A 21,551-nucleotide genomic window follows, 5' to 3' on the forward strand; every position below is an offset into this window, starting at 1 on the left:
CACACACTGTTAATCCCAGCACTCTGGAGGCAGAAGCAGGTGGATCTCCAAGTTTGAAGCCAGCTTGGTGTATAGAGCAAGTTCTAGGACTGCCAGGGCTACACAGAGAAAACTTGTTTCAAAAAAAAAAAAAAGGTAGTGAAATAATGAAAACTTGTTTAAACACACACACACACACACACACACACGAAGGTATAAAGCAAAATCTAGTCTTTATCATTATCATTTTTCAATAAAGTGATTACTGCCTATTTTATCAACTTTGAACAAAAAAGATACTGGATAAGGTGTTTCCAACCCCCTAGAGGTTTCAGTTATTTCAAAATGACCCTATCTTAAAGGAAATGTCTAGAAATATCCAGTCATTTTTCTGTAGACTGTAACAATAATTATTATATAGAACATATATTGAGTGCTCAGTATGAGTCAGACCCAATTCCAAGTAGTTTACAATAATTAGCCCATATAAAGCAGTTTGGTAGGTTGGAGAGATGACTCAGGTTAAGAGCACTGGCTCCTCTTCCAAAGGGCCTGAATTCAATTTCCAGCAGCCACATGGTGGCTCACAACCATCTGTAATGAGATCTGGTGCCCTCTTCTGGCCTATCGGCGTACATGCAGGCACAATACCGTATACCAAATAAATAAATAAATAAATAAACAAATCTTTAAAAAAACAAAAACAAAAAATAGTTTGGTTTGCCCGTAACATTTAGAAGTGATCTGTATTTTTATTTTAACTTTAATTCAGTACCTACATCAATACTTGAATGGATAAGTGCTTATATTTTGCCCAAATTCTACCAGTTTTTTTTTTCACTTTTACCTGTACTAATTTCTCACATGTTCTAATACAGAGATCCTCAACTTCCTAATGCTTTAATACAGTTCCTCATGCTGCTGCAGTGATCCCCGACCATAAAATTATTTTCGTTGCTACTTCATAACTGTAATCTTGCTTCTGTTATGAATAGTAATGTAAGTAGCCGATACACGGGGGATCCGATGTGTGACCCACAGGCTGTGAACCCCTGCTCTGATAGCTCATAGTGCTGCACGTGTCTCTTGGCTTGTGTGAGGCCTGCCTTCGGGTTCACGGCAGTGGGGACGGAGTCTAATGACATAGTGGTGTGGTGTATTCAGACAGAGGTTTTCATCACAGTGGTTGTCTGCTCTGCCGTGACTGTCCTGCTTTGCTCACTTCAGGTTTTCTGTGCTGAAATGACAAAGAGGTCCAGTGAGCTGAGTCTCAGCATGAACAGTGGTGAGTAAGAAATTAAGATCGCCCAGCAACTCTTGAGAGGCAGAGGCAGGCAGAGCTCTGAGTTCGAGACCAACCTGGTCTACAAAGTGAGTCCAGGACAGCCAAGGCTACACAGAGAAACTCTGTCTCGAGAAACAAAAAACAAAACAACAACAACACGAAGAGCCCTACAAGCCTAATGGTACATGGGTGGTGGCAGGAGAACCAGGAGTTCCAGGTCGTGCTCAGACAGCAAGTTTGAGACTCTCCTGGGCTACAGGAAACCCTTTCTTAAAGAAAGGTGGGGTGCCTGCCCATGTCTTCATAGATTCTGATTCAGGAGCTATGGCCTAGTTCAAGCAGGTCTCTTTAAAAACTGTCCAGCTGATCGGCTGAGCTGGGTTTGGAACTGCTGGGATAGGAACTAATGTTTGCTTGTGTGGTTACTTCTGTGTCACTCCGTTCCTTTGGGGGTTGTGAGTAGACTGGGGAGGGAGGATGGCCTAATGGTTCAGTAGTATTGGAGGTGCGGAAGGGCTGACTCTGTTGGAGTCCTGGGCTGGTGCTTCTTAGGGGCCTTTATTGGTTTGCCTGTAGAGTGATGATGAAAGCCGTTAGGACCAGTGAGATGGCTAATCCGGTAAAGGCAACTGCTGCCGAGCCTGATGACTGGAGCCCAGCTCCTGGAACCCACATGATAGAAGGAGAAAACTGACTCACAAATTGTCCTTTGACCTCCAAATGTACATCATAATACGTGTGCGCTTTCAAACACACGAAGATATGCACACATACACACACAGAGCACTCAAACATTGTAGTTTAAATGAATAATAGGCAATGTTTTGATAATTTCCATTTATCAAGAGGTGTTTTGTGAGCTGCCATGTGAGTGCTGGGAATTGAACTCAGATCCTTTGGAAAAGCAGCCAGTGCTCTTACACACTGAGCCGTCTTTCCAGTCCCACAACAGATATTTTGTAACTTAAAATTACAAAGTGTCATTTAACCAGTTCCAGGAGGCAAATAAGGAGAAGATGGACAAACTCCTCAAAGTAATGTAAGTTCCCAAACAAGCATTTAAAACAGCAAAAAGCATGCCTCCACTTCTCACTTTTGTTGTCTTAAACACTGGCTTTTTTTTTTTCTACTCAGCTGCCATCCTCCTCCCTTGTATTTGTGTCCTAATGCTTTCCATAGCTCCACCCAGCTATGACTTCAGTAGAAAGATGCTGATTACCCAGTTGTCTTTTTATTATTGTTGTTTGAAGTTTTAGTTACAGTAGGAAAACTGGCACATGCCAGTAAGTGAATTTTGCTTGCAGAGGCCAGAGATTCTTTTGGAGCTTGAGGTAGAGGTAGTTGTGAGCAGTCTGATGGGGGAGGTGGGAGTCGAACTCAGGTCCTCTGGAAGAGCAATACATCCTCTTCATCACCCCTATCTCCAGCCCCTGTCCTACTGTCTTGGGATCACTGCTAGAAAGCAGAGTTGTGTAAGCATTAGGGTCAGATTCCCACACCCACTAGCTTGGTGGACATGATTAACTAGTCCTACTGACAGGTACAAGTTAATGACTCTGTGAATCTTAGGTGACTTCATTTGTAAGATGAACTAAATAGTTCCTATCTCAGGATTGTGAGGCTTAAATAAAATAATCCAACTGGACGTGGTGGTACATGCCTTTGATCTCAGTGCAAATCCAGGACTGCCAAATCTACACAGGGGAACCCTGTCTCAAAAAACCTAAATAGATAGATAGATAGATAGATAGATAGATAGATAGATAGATAGATAGAATAAGTAAAATAAAAATATAATAATAATATGTGTAAAGTCCTTTGAGCAATGTCTGGAATAGTTCTTAACTTGCATTTTCTCCCCTCAAAATATGTTTTTATGACTCAGTCATGTAAAGTAATTTTTCATCAGTACAATACCAAGCCTGAGCATCTGAGTTTGATCCACTGACTCCTTCAGATCGTTCGTGCTCTCTCAACACAGACACAGACACACACACCCACACACTAAATGTGAGCTTTTCAAAAGTTTTTGTTTTTGATTTTGAATAAGAATGCTTGAAGTCCCAAGCTGGAGTGATAGCTCAGAGGTTCAGAGCACCGGCTGCTTTTCCACAGGACCTGATTCGAGTCCCAGCATTCACATGGAAGCTTACAGATGTCTTTAACTCCAGATCCAGGGGTTCAACATTCTCACACAGTAAAACCTGCAGGTAAAACACCAGTGCACACAAAATAAAAATTTAAAGAAAAATATTAAAAAAAGGAATGCTTGTCCCAGTTTTATGTCATAGATATTTAGGAGTTCTAGTCGCTTTATAGACTTATAAACAGTTGATATTGTTAAACTTACAAATTCCTGCCTGATTGATGGGTGATGGTGCATTTCTCTTATTGGAATCAAGATAAACATATTTTCAAATAGATTTAATCCATAATGTTTGTTTTTCTGTGAAATATTTTTGTGTACTTATCTACTGGTTTGCTCCCTTTTTAAAACAATAATATTTTAATTAATTCTTTGATAATTTCATACCATTCATTTTTCTAATCCTTGCCTTAGCTCTTCCCAGATCTACCCCTCTTAAAAAAAAAAAAAAAAAAAAAAAAAAAGACAGGCTCTCATATTTTACAGGTTAGCCTCAAAATCTTTATGTAGCCAAGGCTAGCTTTCAATTCCTGATCCTCCTGACTCCACCGCTCAGATGTGGGGATTATAAGCACATGTCACCACTTTCAACTTCAGATTTTGTTTTTCAAAATAAATTTTATTCCTTGAACTCTGTAGCTTTAGGTGCCTGATTTTAAGTCTGGTAGGTACAAGAGGTTAAGGAACATGTCACTTAGCAGATGAGAGTAGGTAAACTCATTTGTGAATTGACAAATCACACACAGCGGAGGGTGGCTAACTGGTATGTTTTTAAGGAGGCCATAAGCTGAGCACGTAGATTCCCTTTATAACTGGTGTAGCTTTACAGATGGGTCTTAGCTGCTGCTGCTGACAGTGGTGGTGATATCCTCAGGGCAAATTGAGGCTGTGATGATCTGCACTATTTAAAAACCCACCAGCCTTCCATATCTGTTTTTAAATAGCTGTTCCAGTCTCCCAGTGGACCAGAAGGGAGCAAAGAAGTGGGCTTGAAGCTGGATTCCCTGCCATCAATCTGATGGGTGTGAATGCGGGAGAGATGTGTGAGGCCAAAGAATGGATTGAAAGGTTGCTGACCTCTGAGGACCACCACATCATTGAGAATAATCATATTCTCTACCTTGGGAAGAAAGAGCATGACACGCTGTCTCAGCTCCAGAAAACCGCATGTGTCTCCATTTCAGAGACTGTCAGTCCAGGAAAGGCAACTTTGGAGATTAGAGGTGCCCAGGCTGACCTCATTGGAGCAGTGATGAGTATTGAGTCTATGCTGTGTGAAATTCAGGAAGAAGTGGCGAGAAAAAAGGAGAAGAGTCTCTTGAGCTTGTCAGGTGACTAACATTTTTATTTATTCTTTGTGATTTTCAATATATGTATACAACGTATTTTGATTATGCTCACCTTCATTCCTCTGCTCCAGCTCCTCTGAGGCTTTCCCAACATTTCCCTTCCTACTCCATGTCCTTCTTATGAAAACCCACTGGGTCCAATCGAAGCCTTCCATATGCTCGTGAATCTAGGCCTGTCCAATGGAGCCTGAGCAACCTACCGGGCTACATCCCTGAAGAAAATGGACTCTTCCTCCTAGGAGCCATCAAATACTAATAGTTCCTTAGTTAGAGGGGACAGTTTGGCTGTCCTCTGTAAATGCTGTGAGTTCATGTTTCCAACAGCTCTGTTATATCCAGATTGATAGATTCCTTCCTTCCTTCCTTCCTTCCTTCCTTCCTTCCTTCCTTCCTTCCTTCCTTCCTTCCTTCCCTCCCTCCCTCCCTCCCTCCCTCCCTCCCTCCCTCCCTCCCTCCCTCCCTCCTTCCTTTAAAAGAGTGTCAAGTAGTCCAAACCAGCCTTGAACTCCTGTTTCTCCTGCCTTTGGCTGGTTTCACAAGTCTCTGCCACCATGCCTGACCTTGTTTTGTTTTGTTTTTGAGATAAGGCCTCACGCTGTAAATCAGGCTATCCTGAAATTTACTTATTTATCCCAGGTGGACTTTGAAAGATAGTCCCTGCCTCAGCCTCCCAAGTATGGGGATTACGGACATGAGCCACCACATTCAGCTCAGGTCATAACACTTTGATAAGCTATGTTTTATCTTTCTGCTGTTAGAGTTATTTATTAATAAATAAAAACACATGCCATTGGATTTACTTGTGATGACATGGATGTCCTAGTTACACAGAAACCCTGAAATAAGACCTGCAGGAAAACAACAACAAAAATGTAACATGCTCAGTTCTGCAAATAGAGCATTCAAATATAGACATATTTTACCCAATTACTTACCTTGAGTTTTATTACATTTATTTATTGCTGGCAGCATTATGAGCTCTAAGATTACTATTGTGAACTCTGTCACCAACAGAAGTCCTCACTGGTATTATGAGATATACCCAGGTATCTCTCAGTCATTGTGATTAAACTCATGAGAGGAACTGTGGGGATTTAGGCCTATAGAGATCCTTTGTGAATCCTAGAGCTAACTAAGATATTGCCTCATTTAAAAGGCTACTTTGATGGCCAGAAAGATGGCTCAGCAGGTAAAGGCACTTGCCATCCAACCAGAGTTCAATCCCTGGGACTGATGTGGTAGAGAAACCAAATTCCACAAGATGTCTTCTCCTCCAGACCCGTGCATACAAGCACGTCCACACAAATAAGTGTGATTAAAAAAAAAAATTAAGTGACACTTTGGTGGCAAATCCCTATAATTGTAGCAGTCAAGAGGCTGAGGCAGAAAGGCAAGCTTGAGCTACATAATGAGATAGAAGATGAAGATCCTGTCTTAAAAAAAAAACCATACCAACCAAACAATAAAAGCACGATCACACATCATTCGTTGATTTATTGACCTAGTGCATACTGTATTGTGCCGATCCTGCTGATAAACACGGTGGAACTTGTTTCTGCAAAGTCTGAGGCTACTGATAAGCCAGCAGGTGAACTGTGATGGGAAGATGGCCGTACGTGGGAGTCAGAACAAGGCTTCTTGAAGGAGGTCTAGAAAATGGAAGGCTGAGTACGTGGCAGCTAGGCAAGGGAAGACAGTCTCGAGCTATAAGAGTACAGGACTAACGGGCTGCAGTGGCACATGCTGTGACTGCATTCAGGAGGTACACGCAGAAGAATTAGGAGTTCAAGGTCGTCGTCTGCTGCATGGCAGATTTCAGCCAAGCTGGGCTACATGACACCCCTGCTTAAATAAAAACAGGGAGGGTGTGTATCAGCAGTTAAACTAACAAACAAAACAGCTCTTAACGGCTCCTGCAGAGGACCTGGGTAAAGTTCGTAGTCCCCACATGGCAACTGCTTGTTTCAGGCTACTTCATCTTTTCTGACGATTAGGTCTGACAGTAGAAGATTGTGGATCTTTGGGTCTCTGGTGCCCAGCCCCTGTAAATCCTGCTCTGCAGCAGGAGTTTGTTGACCGTTTGTTGAATTCAAGAGACCAGAAAGCCAATCTCACACTTTAAAATTTGTGAGGGTACAGTCTCTTCCTCTTGATCTGGATCGCCTCTGCTATGGATTTTGTTCTTCTTATTTTTGTAGATTTACAACGTGGTCCTCTAGGGAGTGAGTTACTTTGAATTTAGCGCCTGCTTTGCATGCATGGTTAAACTGAAGTCCAGAGACACCATGCTTGGGATTAGGCCATTTTAGCATGCTCGAGCCAAACTGAAAGTTAACAGACATACCACCTTGCCACCTTGTTTGTTTGTCCACATTTGTGTTCAGTCAAATAGGGAGCTTCCTTGGACAAAAACAGATTGCATATTGAATTTCAAAACAGAAGGAGATAGGAAAGAAGGGGAAGTTAGAGAGTTTGGAAACAAAGGGAGGAAAAGACGGAAAGGAGGGAGGAAGGAGAGGATATCGTGGATTCTTGAGCTCTCAGTTTTGCTCCTGCTCATACCAGGCGTGACACCTCTTGTCTCCTTATAGCAAACACAAATAAAAGCCAGGATTATAATCTTAGATCTCTGCTTACCTGCTTTGTTATAGTGGACGGGTCGCTTAACTTCTGAAGTTCAATTTCCTTGATTATAAAGCTCTGTTGATCATTTCAGCAGTGGCGGGATGAATAACAGGTAGAGAAGTGAATGGGTTTGAAAACTGAAATGTTGTATGAATGGCCTGTTGTTTTCCATGCTTTCTTAATGTTTAAATTTTTTGTGTATGAGTGCTTTGCCTGCACAGTAAACATGCATGTCTGTGTATCATGTGCTTGCAGTGCCCAGAAGAGGGTGTCACATCCTTTGGGACTTGACTGTAGGTAGACACTGGGAATCAAGCCCAGGAACCCAGGTCCTTTGCAAGAACAAGTGCTCTTAGCTGCTGACGCAGCTCTCCAGTCTTGCTTCATGCTTCTCTAATTCTTACTTTTGCAACCTGGCTGAAGTACAGACATTCCCTATGAGCAACACAACCATTTATCATGACCGCAGCATTATTGTAGGAGGAAGAATATAATTAATACTCTTCCCCTTCGCATCTTCACAGTCTCATGACCCAGGTTATCAAATCTATCACCACTTTATCTTGTGTCTTACAAGTACTTCAGTTCTAGAACCAGAGTCTTAGAGCAGAAGCTTGGGCTCCAGCAGCAGCCTCAGAGGCCTAGCTCACCTGCCCTCCCCAGGACATCGGCTCAGACACAGGAGTCATGAAAAGCTGAGAAAGATTTCATCAGTTCACATTAGGAAGAGATAAAGGGTCCAGAGCCTCCAGTTTCTTCTTCTGGTTAGTTATGTGACTTTTAGGTTTAACTGAAGGATGCACTGGGGTCTAGTGACATGGCTTGGCAGTTAAGAGCACTGGCTGCCCTTTCAGAGGACCTGAGTTTGTTCCCAAACATATGGTCACTCAAAATCCGGAGCTCCAGTTCTAGAGGATCTGATGCCCTCTTCTGGTCTCCGCATGTCTGCATTTACACAGTGCAAAGATATTCAGGGACAATGCCCATACACATAAAATGAAAATAAATCTTTTTCTTTTTCTTTTTTTTTTTTTGTTTTGTTTTTTGTTTTTTCAAAACAGGGTTCTCTGTGTAGCCTTGGCTGTCCTGGATTCACTTTGTAGATGAGGCAGATCTCGAACTCAGAGATCCGCCTGCCTCTGCCTCCTATAGTGCTGGGATTGCAAGCATCCAGCTGAAAATAAATATTAAAAAAAAAGAAAAAGAAAACACACACACACACACACACCCCAAAAAAGAAAAAGAAACAACAACAACAAAAACCCCAAAATATTTTGAGGGTAGGCAGGGAAAGCAAGCTAACAGTCCTTGTCAAGGCCTTTCCTGCCCATCATTACCTCAGCTCAGGCTACTGCAAGTTGGTCTCATAAGTTGTTGTTAACCACAGTCATCTAAAGAAGGGACTAACCTGGTATTCTACTATGTCTGTGTCTCCTGTGATGTCTCCTGTCACAGACAATTGAGGGGGCCTGTCCTGCCTGCAAGGCCTTGTGGTTCCTGAAATCCAGGGTGACTGAAGGTTTAGGTGGTTTCAACCTTAAGATAGGTTAAGTAGCAGCAAGAGTTTGTTTCATTAAATCTTGTAACACCTTTTCCCTGTATTCACCAAGCACTGAAACAAGGTTTTATCTTAATGTTTTCTTTTTTTTAGGACAGCAAGGGAAACTGGATGAAATGGAAGAGTTTTGCACATATCAACGATACCCGGCATCTTTAACTTGGGAACTTGAGGACCGAAAGAAACAGTTTGAAAAGTATGGCTTGTGGGTTGTGAAGGTATGCCTGATCAAGGGAGGCTCCGTTCCCCTTGCTGTTAACTGCTGCTGTAGCCAGAATAAAAAGTCACCCACCAAGGACTCTGAGCCAGTTGTGCAATGACCTGGGTTCTGGAGTAAGACTGGGTGGGAATACTGGCCTGAAAGGTGTAGCTGGAATCAGGAGGTAGAAATGATGTCGAAGACACGCATGAGGTCTACCTGTCAGTGACCACAACAGTGGAAAGCGCAACGCAACGGCTTAGCCTGCTGTGCTGCCGTTAGCCTTAATGGGGCACCTGCTATGTCTGTGTGGCTGCTCATTTCAGCACCAGTGACTGGCACGTACCGATCACACGGTGGATTTGTTTGTGTGCCAGGTTATGCGTGCCTGGTATGTGGATTGTGTTGAAATAAAGGTGCTTGCTTCTCCAAAACATCACTTCTCCTCAGCAGGGTGTGCTACTCAAAAAGCAGAAGAGCCAGCACATTGGGTGGGGAGTTCATTTGGTTTATAGTCTGACACAGGCGGTGTCCTGTCGTTTCCCCACTGACCCGGGTCTGACCTCACAGTCCCTCTTGGTTGGCTAGCTTTAAAAGAAACAGTGAGAAGGAAATGAAGGAAAGGGGAGGGGGGAGTGTCAGCACCTGAATTACTTCTGCTCTGAGAGTGTTGCCTTTTTAAATAAAAAGTTCTATGAGGTAAGAGTTTAAAGCATCTGCAGAAAAGTCTTAGAAGGTAGAGAAGATATGTTTTAATTCCTTTTCGTAAAAGACTGAAGGAAAAGACTAATATTTGACTTGTATAACACGTGGAAGTTGGGGAACCTTCCTCAGGACACCCATCTTCCACAGCTCACCTTGTCTTTTGAGACAGGGTTTGTGGTGGTTGGAATAAGAATGGTCCCCTAAGCTCATTTGTTTGAATGCCTGGTCCCCAGTTGGTGGAAGTGTTTCAGAAGGGTTAGGACACGTGTCCTTGCTGGAGGAGGTGTGTCAGGCAGAGCTGTCTCTCTGTCTGCCTTCTGACTACACACTGCTTGGGATGTAAAGCTCCCGGGTACTGCTGTAGCACAGGTCTTTTGCTTCCTCTATTAATGATCGTGGATCAACCTTTTAAAACTGTAAGCAAGTCCCCGGTTAAATGCTTTCTTTTATAAGAGTTGGCCTTGGTCATGGTGTCTCTTCACAGAGACAGAATAGGAACTAAAACTTTTACTTGGAACTTACGACCTAGGCTGGGTTGGCCAGCCAGTGAGCCCCAGGAACCTGTCTCCTCGCTGGTGTTGGGATTATAAGCACATGCCATAATGCTTGGCTTTTTAAAAATGTAGGTTATGGGGATTGAACTCGGGTCCCCATGCTTTCAAGCCAAGCGTTTTACCAACTAACTGGGCCATTTCCCAAGCCTGTGTTTTTTCTTAAATTACTTTCTTTTGAGACAGAGTCTCATGTAGCCCAGGCTAGCTTCATACTTGCTATGTAGCTGAGACTCCCTTGATCTCTTTCTAATCTTCCTGTCTCCGCTTCTGGGACTACAGGCATACAGCTAACTTTAATTAAATGTGTTTATTGAAAAAGGGGATACATTTTAAAGAGAGAGAAGCCAAATGAGGAGAGAACTGAAAAGCAAACTCCATGGGTTCCTCTCACACAGCACATGTATTTTCCAAGTAGCACAGGAGACAATTTAAGTAGCCATTTTTCAGACACATTCAATGCTTTTTTTTTTTTTTCCCCTTTGCTTATAGGTGGAGCAGACACACAATAAGGCACTCCTGGCTGCCTTCCAGGAGAAGAAGAAAATGATGGAAGGGAGGGCACCGAGGGGATCTGGGAGCCAAAGGTTGTTTCAGCAGGTCCCATATCAGTTCTGCGATGCGGTGTGCAGAGTCGGCTTTCACAGGCTGTACTCGGCGCCCTGTGGTAGGTATCAGCCTCATCCCCAGGGCTCAGCTCATCCTCAGGGCTGCCTACGGGGGCACCGGCAAAGGACATCAGTGTATGGCTGTGGGGAAGGGATCCTTTGCCCCTGGGCCTCAGAGGTGAAGTCTTTTGGAAACGGCTGCTATTTTCTCTCTTCTGCCTTTGGCTGGTGGTTGTTACTCAGATGCAGGTGTGAACAGCAGGGTCTGTGGTTCAGGTTTTAATTGCATTCCTGTTTCTGTGTTCTAGCTTTTCCACCTGCATAGAGCACCTTGGTGTGTCAATGCTTTGCCTTTCTCATTTCAACAAAATTATTAATGCCAAGCCCTCATCGCTTACTTAGAAGCACATTTACTTAAATGTAAGAAACTTCTGTTTTGCAATTCCTCTGCTCCTCCCCCCCCTTTTAAAGGCAGAGCCTACGTAGTCTTGGCTGGCTTGTAACTCACAGAGATCTGCCTGCCTCTGCCTCCCCTCTCTAGTAACTGGGATTAAAGGCATGCCCAGCCCTTCCATCATTTATTTCCTGTGAAGGAGTCAGGTTTAATTTGCTAGGTGAAGTGATCTCTCTTACTCACTAGCTAATGGTATGAAAAGGATTGGGGAAAGTGTAGTGATAGTTCCCGTTTTGAAAGTGGAGAGGGAGAACATGGAACAATCACTTGTCATGTACTGCTGGCCAGGAAGAGGGAGCATTCATTGCTCAGTCAAGAGAAATCTTCCTTGGTCCATTTCTAGGTCTCCTGCCTAACCGGGAGACTGACCTTGGATTGCCTCCCAGGCCAGAACACACTCAGATTACTGTAATTTCTCTAGCAGTATGAGTCCTTTAAAAACTTGGCAAGCTCAGGGGTTAAGAGCACTTGTTGCTCTTGCAAAGGACCCAGGCTTGATTTCCAGGACCTACATAGTGGTTCACAACCATCTGTAACTCCAGTTCCAGGTAATTTGATGCCCTCTTCAGTGTTTTTGTTTGTTTGTTTTGTTTTTCAAGACAGGGTACCCTTGGCTGCTTAGACTCTTTTGTAGACCAGGCTGGCCTTGAACTCACAGAGATACACCTGCCTCTGCCTCCCAGAGTGCTGGGATTACAGGCCTGTGCCACCATGTCCAGCTGATGCCCTCTTCAGACCTACTCGGCCACCAAGCACATACGTGGTGCACACACATTCAAGTAAGCAAAATCACTCATACATAAAATAAAAATGAATAAATATAATTTTTGAAAAGTCCAGCAAGGAGGGCTGGAGATGGCTCAGTGGCTAAAAGCACTTGTTCTTCCACAGGACCAGGGCTTTATTATTAGCATCCACATGGAGACTGGGAATCATCTGTAACCCAGTCCCAGGGGATCCAGTGCCCTTTTCTAGCCTCTGTGGTCACTGTGTGCATATGGTGCACAAGCACTCATACAGACACACAGAAAATTTACACATGCCCGCGTGTGCACGCATGCGCACGCGCACACACACACACACACACACACACACACACAGTCAGGGGTGGTGCTACACAACTTTAATCCCAGCACTCAGGAGGCCGAGATAAGTGGATCTCTCTGAGTTCCAGCCAGCCTGGACTACAAAACAAGTCCAGAACAGCCAAGGTTGTTACACAGAGAAATCCTGCCTTAAACAAAACAAAACAAACAAACAAAACCAGCAAGTAAATGGGTTCATTTAAGGTCAAGTTCATGTCTTCATAATGCCACAAGGGGAACACAGGATCCCTTTTGCAGAATCTTGGTTATATCAATAAAGCAAACTTTAAAAATGGACTCAGCAGGGAACTCAAAGACTTTATTGGAGCTAGAGAAAATAATAGGGCAAGCAAGCAAGCTGGATGTCTGCGTCTTATCCCAGAAGAGGGAAGTGGAAACAGAAGGAAAGTTATAGTGAGTCAAGACAGCAGGCAGGCTCAGAGTGGGCGTCTGTGTCTCCATAGGCTCAGTGGAGAGAGGTGAGCCTCAGAGAGAGTGACATGCCCCAGTATCAGGGCACACAGGCTTAGGATTTTGATCAGGAGATATAAAAAGGGGGTAGGTTGGGGAGGGGGATGGTTACAGTTTCTAGGTCAGAACTAGTCACACCTCTTCCTTATTATTTTGGTTCTACCGGCTGGAAGAAAGGACTTTTGAACTGAGAAAACTGCTCTAAGCATACCATGGTTTCTTTAAAGTCAAAACAAAAATTATGTTCTCAATCCTTCAAGTTCTTAATCTTTTGTTGGGGGGAAAAACCTTCTCAGTAAAATAAACTGTGGAAGCTAGAATTTTAAGACCATGACTTTCTTATGAATTAAAAATAAATATATCGGGGCTGGAGAGGTGGCTCAGAGATTAAGAGCACAGGTTATTCTTCCAAAAGGTCCTGAGTTCAATTCCCAGCAGCCACATGGTGGCTTATAAACCATGGCGCCCTCTTCTGGTGTGCAGGCGTACATGCAGACAGGGTAGTGTATGTACAAGCAATAAATAAGTCTTTAAAAATAAATAAATACTATGTACATATAGGAATATATATGGATATATAGTTTTATATGGGAATATGTTTATTCAGAGGCTTTGTTCCAAGCTTTATCTCTTTTGTCTTTGAGGCAGTATTCAAAAAGAAACTCTTGCAAAGAAAAATTTAATTTCAGAATTTAATTTAATTTTGGCAAAATTTATTTTGGCACTTGTATCTTCTGTGTCTACCATGCAGGGAGATCTCTTTGTGATGTTTTCAGAACAGAAATACTACCGTAGCCATTTATCACTGCACTGTCCAGTGTAGCAGCCTTTAGCCACCCGTGACTATTGAATACGACATGTCGCTAATTGGAATTGAAACGTAAAGATAAATATGATGATAATGTATTTTAATACCTATTATAAGTGCAAAAATATCTCCCTAGTGAGTTTTTAAAAAGTATTCAACTCCTTAAAGGATTTATATATAGTAGTGTTTTGCCTGTACAGATGAATGTGCACCGTACCGTGTGTGCGCCTGGTGCTTGTGGAGGTCAGAGGAGATGTTTAATTCCCTGGAACTGTAGTTATGGATGATTGTGAGCCACCATATGGGTGCTGGGAACTGAGCCTGTGCCTCTAAAGAAGAAGTGCCATCTCTCCAGCCCCTCCCTAGTGAATTATACTGGTAATTAGATATTGAAATGACACTTTCACGCTAATAATTTGATTTCATTCATTTTTTTAAAGATTTATTTATTTCGTATACAATGTTCTGTCTGCTTGTACATCTGCACACCAGCAGAGGGCACCAGATGTCATTATTATAGATGGTTGTGAGCCACCGTGTGGATGCTGGGAATTGAACTCAGCACCTCTGGCAGTGCTCTTAACCTCTGGGCCATCTCTCTAGCTCTCCCTCTTCTTTTTTTTTTTTTAACTTTGCTACTAGAAAACTTAAAAAGTGGCACATGTGGCTGGTATTGCATTTCTACTTTCCAGTGCTGCTCCAAAGCCTAAGCTAGTATTTGGTTTAGTATAGAAAGGACAGGAAGAGGGAAGGAATGGCAACATGGCTTTAAAGAGGTTTTGGTGTGTCCCCCTTTACCACGCCTCTGTGGTAATGAAGGGCTTCTGAACAGGGACCATCTTGAAGCCCAGAATTTGGCTCTGTGTCTGGAAGGTTCGTTTGCCTATTTTCATTTCTGTTGTATTGCTGTTTGAGACAAGGTCTTCCTGTATAGTCTTAGTTTGCCTTAACAGCTGACTCCTCCCACGTCAGCCTCTTGTGTGCCAGGATTACAGACATGTGCCACCACACCTGGATCTTGTGTATTGTTAATGTCCCAGAGTCTGTCTTTTCTGGTATAATACACTAAGTATTATTCCAGAATGGTGACACTTTTCCATCTCCAGTAGTGGGGATGGGGCCTCACCTTCTTACTGTCCTGGTCTCCAGAATGCCTGATGGCTGCTAATTCCCTAGTCAGCATGAACTTAGTTCCAGGCAATGGAGGAAGCTTAGTGGGGCATTGTGCCAGTCACACTAACCAGGATACCTTGCAACAGATATAAGACTATGTTCTCCCAAACCAGGGTTGCTCTTCTGGATTAAGAAGCAAGCACATTTGCATCTTTTTCTTTTATAATGTCCATGACACTGCCTTCTCTTCCACTCCCCACCCCACTACTTTTTTTTTTTTTTTTTTTCTTACTGGGTACCTAGCATGGGCTGGCCTCAACCTCACGATCCTACAGTCTTCGTGCTGTCTGCTCTTACTGGATGCTGTCTTAAGGCTTTACTCTCAAAGCTGTAGAGATAGACCTAGTCGTCGCCTAGGTAGCCAGCCAATGTTCTAAGAAAAACAGATTTCCTTTCTGCTGCCAACTGCCTGGTTAATACTGACTTGAATCATAATTTCTCAGAATCTTAGATTTTCATGCTTTACATGAAAATATTATCCAAAGTGCAGATTAATTGACTCTAACCAATGTGAAATTGCTTTGAAAGCCAGTGACTGCTCTATAAATTCTAAGGCAAAACTTTTTTTTAAAGATTCATTTATTATTTATACAGTATTCTGCCTGAACGCCAGAAGAGGGCACAAGATCTCACTATAGATGGTTGTGAGCCACCTTGTGGTTGCTGGGAATTGAACTCAGGGCCTCTGGAAGAACAGACAGTATTCTTAACCTCTGAGCCATCTCTCTAGCCCTACAAAACTATTTTTGATGGTATCAGTGATTTTGTCTCTGGGGAGCAATTTAGGGTGGAGGTAATTATGAAGATCTAGAGAGCAAATACATATTAGCACCCAAACAGACATAATCTACTAGAACTTTTTTCTTTTTTTGTCTTTCAGACCCAGTTTATGGAACCGGCATATATTTCACCAAGAGCCTCAGAAAACTAGCAGACACAGTCAAAAAGACCTCTAGTGCAGATAAGCTAATCTATGTGTTTGAGGCAGAAGTACTCACAGGCTCCTTTTGTCAGGGTAAATACTCAAATATTGTCCCTTCACCATTGAGTCCTGGGGCCTTAGATGCTCATGACAGCATGGTTGACAGTGTTTCCAACCCTGAAACCATTGTTGTTTTTAGTGGCACGCAAGCGATGCCCCAGTATCTGTGGACTTGTACACAGGATAGGACACTGTCAGAGCGTCAGATATGGTCACAGGACTGCTCATCAGGACCAGACATGGACTCTTCACTGCATTCCTGGGTGAAGATCTCAAGTGGCAGCCCTGTTTAGTGAATTGACAAAATAACGACTGTGAGTGACTTACAGAGTGGCTTGAACATAAATTGTTCAAACAACTGGGTTACTAAAGACACCTAGTACATATTACCATCTTAGTGCCTTTGTCTTTACCTCTGGGCTTGAGTGGAAAGATACCAACTAAAACTTGTTCCTGTCTCTTCTTGACATCTCCATCTCCTTTCCTATAGCAAGAATATTTTATATATAACAAAGATTTTTTTTTCTAGTAAGTAATTCAAGCCTGTTATTTTCTAAAATGATGATAGTATCATTTGGACAACAGAATGATTTTAGATTTTCTGTATAATTTTATAAAGTGCTTTGGATATACAAATAAATCACCATTGTTTGAGTTACTCTCTGAATAGTTAATGTGTGAAGCGAAATAATGCAGACTGGGAGGACATCCAAAGACTGAAACTCAGTTTGGATTCAGTCATATCGAACAATGCAATTTAAAGGCAGGTGTGGTGGCGCATGCCTTTAGTTCCCACACTTCGGAGGCAGAGGCAGGATAGATCTCTGAAGTTAAGGCCTGCCTGGTTTGCAGACTGAGTTCAAGGACAGCCAAGGCTACATAGGAAAATCCTATCTGGAAAAACAAGACACTACCCTACAAATAAGAAGAATGGGATGGAAGTGTTATAAAATACTGCCACACTTTGGTTATAACTATCATCTAATCATCTAATTAGTTCTTCCTGTACTTATTACTGGCTGCCATGTTTAACTAGGCCTGTTGCTATTTTGCTTTTAGTAAGAGGATGTGTGTAACAGGAAAAAAAAAATAATGCTACACTATATAATTCCAAGTAAATGTCCCTTTTTTTTTTTTTTTTTTTTTTTTTTTTAGAGTTTCTCTGTGTAACAGTCCTTGAACTCACTGTGTAAACCAAGCTGGTCTCAAATTCAGAGATCCACCTGCCTCTGCCTTATAAGCGCTGGGATTAAAGGCATGTACAACCACCACCCAGCTAAACTTGGGTGATTTGTTTGTTTGTTTGTGATTCTCAAGGGGATCTGGGACATTCGGATTAAGCTATTGTGCCAGGCTGGCTGGCTAGCAAGCTCCAGGGATCCACCTGTTTCTGCCTTCCTGGAGTTGGGATTAAAAGCCCATAGCAACATACTTGTTTTTGCTTGGATGTCGGGGATTGAACTCAGGTCCTCAGAGTCTAGTGGCCAGTACTTTACTGACTGAGCTATCTTCCCACTCGCAACCTGCAGTTTTTTATTTGTTTTAAAAATGGTATCAATAAAAACAACTGAAACCAACACATACACATACATACATGCATACATACATACACACACACACACGCACACACATACACACAAAGCTGGGTGGTGGTGGCTCATGCCTTTAATCCCAGCACTCAGGTGGCAGAGGCAGGTAGATCTCTGAGTTTGAGACCAGCCTGGTCTACAGAGGGAATTCAAGAGTAGCTGGGGCTACACAGAAAAACCCTGTCTCAAAAAAAAAAAAAAAAAAAAAAGTATCAAGAAGTAAGTAAGTAAGTAAGTGGTCAGTTAGGTTTTAGCTTTCATGGATGAAGAAATAGGGGAGAGGGAGGTAGTTAATAAATATATAAAGCAAAAATAAACAGTTTACAAAGAGATAAAAAGAGCTGGAAGATAAGTGGTTTATAAACTCATGTTCCAAATGTTAGCAAGCATGTGTAGAAAATGGAATTATGCACTGCCTGTAGGCTATAACTTGGTGAAATAAATCAGGAATACCCAGTGTATTGTTTGAGTTTGTAGTTGCTGTGTAATGAATGACCACAAACCTAGTGGCTTAATACCCTCATTAATTTGCTTGTTTGTTTGTTTATTTGGTTTTTGAGACAGGGTTTCTCTGTGTAATAGCCCTGGCCATCTGAGCTTGAACTTACAGAGATCTGCCTGTCTCTGCCTTATGAGTGATGGAATTAAAGGTGTGCACCTCCACACCTGGTTCCTTAATACCCATTTATTTTCTTGGAGTTCCTTTTGGCCGGGAGGGCATTCACAGCTTACCTGGACCATCTGCTCAGGGTCTATCAAAGCAGCAATAAAGTACATATTTCTCCTATGTAGGCTCAAGTCAGGAAGATTCTGCTTTCAAGTCCATTCAGGCTGCTGGCAGAATTCATTTCCTGGGATGATGTGATTGCAGCCTCTAGATTCTTACTGAATGCTAGCTAAAGGTTATCAGGTCTTAGAGGCTAACTGTGGGCCCTACCAAGTGGCCTTCTATGGGCAGTGACAATATGACAACTCGCTTCTTTATGGACAGCCTGAGTTTTCGGTTTCATAATAACGAAGTGTTGTGAAAAGAAATGTCATCACAGGAGGTCTTCCATCACCGTAGTTCTGTCTGTTGGCTAGGAATAAGTATGGGGCCTATGGACATTCAAGGAGGAGGGATTGTACAGAGCAGCAATAAGAATCAGAGACTACAGGGGTTATCTTAGAGTTCTGCCTATCCTATCTAATGAAAGATGCAGTGACCTGGGGCTGGAGTGATGTCTCGGTGGTTAAGGACACTTGCCACTCATGCAGAGGACCTGGGTTTAGTTCCCAGCACCCACAACTGTCTGTAACTTCAGTTCCAGTGGATCTGGTACCTTCTTCTGATCTCTACAGGTACCAGGCACACACACATTTAGCATACATACATATATACACAGGCAAAATACTTTTTAAAATTTTGAGACAGGGTTTCTCTGTGTAGCCCTTATGTCCTGGAACTCGCTTTTAAACCAGGCTTACCTCAAACTCACAGAGATTCTCCTGTCTCTGTCTCCCAAATGCTGTGATTAAAGGCATGCACCACCCCCCACTGGTGACAAAATATTCTTAAACATACATTTTGTTTTTAAATTAAAAAAGATTCAGGTGATGGTGCATGCCTTTAGTCCCAGCACTTGGGAGGTAGAGGCAGGTGGATTTCTGTGAGTTTGAGGCCAACCATGGCTATACAGGGAAATCCTGTCTCTAAAAAAAAAATCCCAAAACAAACAAACAACAATGTCTTAAGGCAATTGCCTTGTACATAGTATGTATACAAGACTATCATGACCCCAAAATAATTTTCCTTAAATTTTGTATTTCTCAAAATACAAAAATAGAGAAACATAAGATACTATATATAATATGATATCAGTTTTGTATAGTCAATGTGTGTAGGCATTATGGGTCCAGCAATGGTCTACTGTAGTTGATTGGGATTAACCCATCACTAAAAACAGTGGGGAAAATACTGAAAACATTAATGAAGAGGTACAGAGGCTGTGTAAGACATGGAAGCCTGACACTTGCCATTGCTTTTCCTAGCCTGCGGCGACTGCCGATTCTAAAAGCAAAGGCTGAGACACTGAGCAGCACTTCGGCTGTCTGGGGGAGCTGAGGAGGCCCTGACAAAGGGAAGAGACCCTAGTGGATCCCTGTGACTTCCCTGGGTCTCTCAAGAGCTATAGCTAGGAGTAAGGGGAGATTAATCTGAGAAGACTACTCTGAATGATGAGTCTTGGCTCCTGACCAGAGTATAATGATCAGGCTTCAGCTCAGCTGTGGTCAAGATACTTGCCTGTATCAGTTAGATTTCTATAGCTACAATGAAACACCATGACCAAAGCAAACTGAGGAGGAAAGGGTTTGGCGTTCACTTCCAGATTGTAGTCCATTACTGAAGAAAGCCAGAGCAGGAACTCCAACATGGCAGGAATCTGGAGGAGAAGCTGGTGCAGAGGCCATGCATGGGTGCTGCTTGCTGGCTTGCTCAGCCTGCTTTCTTATAGCACCCAGGACCACCAGCCCCAAGGTGACCCCACCCACAATGGGCTGGGGCCTCCTGCATGAGTCACTAAGTAAGAAGCTGCCCTACAGCTGGATCTTCTGGAGGCCTTTTCTCAACTGAGGTTCCCTCATTTCAGATGACTCTAGCTTGTGTCAAGTTGACATAGGACTAGCTAGCACACTTACCTCACTTTTTTCCCCGAGCTGCCTTGCTCAAACTCAGTTCTGATTGTAATAAGTACTCTGTTAGTGGAGAAGAAAGAGGGAGGGAAGGAGTGAGGGAGGGAGGATGCTGTTCTAGTTTGCTTTTCTGTTGCTGTGATGAAACTAAGCAAGACAACTTGGGGACAGGCATTTCAGCTTGCAGTACATCTTTGAGGAAAGCCAGGACAGGAATGCAAGGCAGGAACCTGGAGGCAGTAATTGAAACAGACCAGGGAGGAATGTGGTCACTAGCTCACTCTCAGCTTGCTATCTTACACAGCCCGGGGGTGTCACTGCCCACAGTGGGCTGGGCCCTCTCACATTAATAATGAATCTGGGAAATGGTCCACAGACATGTCTACAGGCCAATCTGATGGCAGCCAATTCTTCCGATGAGGGTCCCTCTTCCAAGGAGGCTCTAGCTCAAGTTTACTAAGTTTACTAAGTTTACTAAGACCAACACAGGAGCCAAGACAAATGAACCTGCATTACCCAGGATTTAGTCACTATGGCCCTCTCTCCCCCCCTTTCTTACATTTATAAATGTGTTGATTCACTGTATGTACCTCCTCAGCATTCTTTTTAAACTAACTTATTAGACCGGGTCCTGTGTGAGATTTTCCCTTGACTTCTCCTTGGCTGTCTTACGGTGCTCTTTTGAGGCCACCACTCTACTTCCCAGAAAGGAAAAGTCCATCAGTTAACAGTGACAATCATTTTCCTAAAACAGTTTTTTAGGGCACTTACTCATATCAAAGCAAATATTTATGCTAAAAACTATTATTATTATCGAGACAAGGTCTTCCTACGTGATCATGGTGGTCTAGAATTCGCCATTCTACTGCCTCAGCCTTCCTAGTGCTCGGAATACAGGCGTGCGTTACCAAGGCAGGCTTAAAAATTAATTTCTTAGTGTTTTATGACACTAATAAACTACCAGGTAAAGTGGGAGAGAACTGAATACCCAGAACGTTCCTGCAAATGAGTTGCATGTGAATTCTTTGAACGTGAAACACTGACGTATTTTGTAACACTCCCTCAGCCTCCAACCATGCCATTATTCATCCAATAAGCATGCTCGGTGTGAGGTACCTACCATGTGAGAGGACAGCTTATAGAGATGTGAGGGGGGGGATCCGTCCATTCTGGAAGACCTTAGTAAGGGCAAGTTTGCTTCCATAACTTCTACTTGTCTTTGCTTTCACTGACCGCAAACGTCGTCCTCAGAGACCCAAGCCCTGGCCACAGCCTTTTTCCCTGGCCGCTGTCAGCCTAGAGCGTCCGCGC

At 43.0% G+C, this 21,551-nt stretch overlaps 1 protein-coding gene across 8 annotated transcripts in view; it reads left to right on the top strand.

Moving 5' to 3' along the window:
* Window positions 1-16,636, top strand: part of Parp9 (poly(ADP-ribose) polymerase family member 9) — a 31,255-nt gene extending 14,619 nt beyond the window's left edge. For all 8 annotated transcript variants that reach the window (XM_060370324.1, XM_060370328.1, XM_021634636.2 and 5 more), the window contains 5 exons: window positions 1,207-1,264; window positions 4,355-4,741; window positions 9,036-9,160; window positions 10,890-11,064; window positions 15,877-16,636. In XM_060370324.1, the coding sequence (XP_060226307.1) occupies window positions 1,207-1,264; window positions 4,355-4,741; window positions 9,036-9,160; window positions 10,890-11,064; window positions 15,877-16,271 (1,140 nt within the window). In that variant the 3' untranslated portion in view covers window positions 16,272-16,636. The remainder of the gene's footprint in view (window positions 1-1,206; window positions 1,265-4,354; window positions 4,742-9,035; window positions 9,161-10,889; window positions 11,065-15,876) is intronic.
* The last annotated feature ends 4,915 nt before the right edge of the window (window positions 16,637-21,551 follow it).

Source organism: Meriones unguiculatus, chromosome 17, assembly GCF_030254825.1.
Source record: "Meriones unguiculatus strain TT.TT164.6M chromosome 17, Bangor_MerUng_6.1, whole genome shotgun sequence".
NCBI lineage: Eukaryota > Metazoa > Chordata > Mammalia > Rodentia > Muridae > Meriones > Meriones unguiculatus.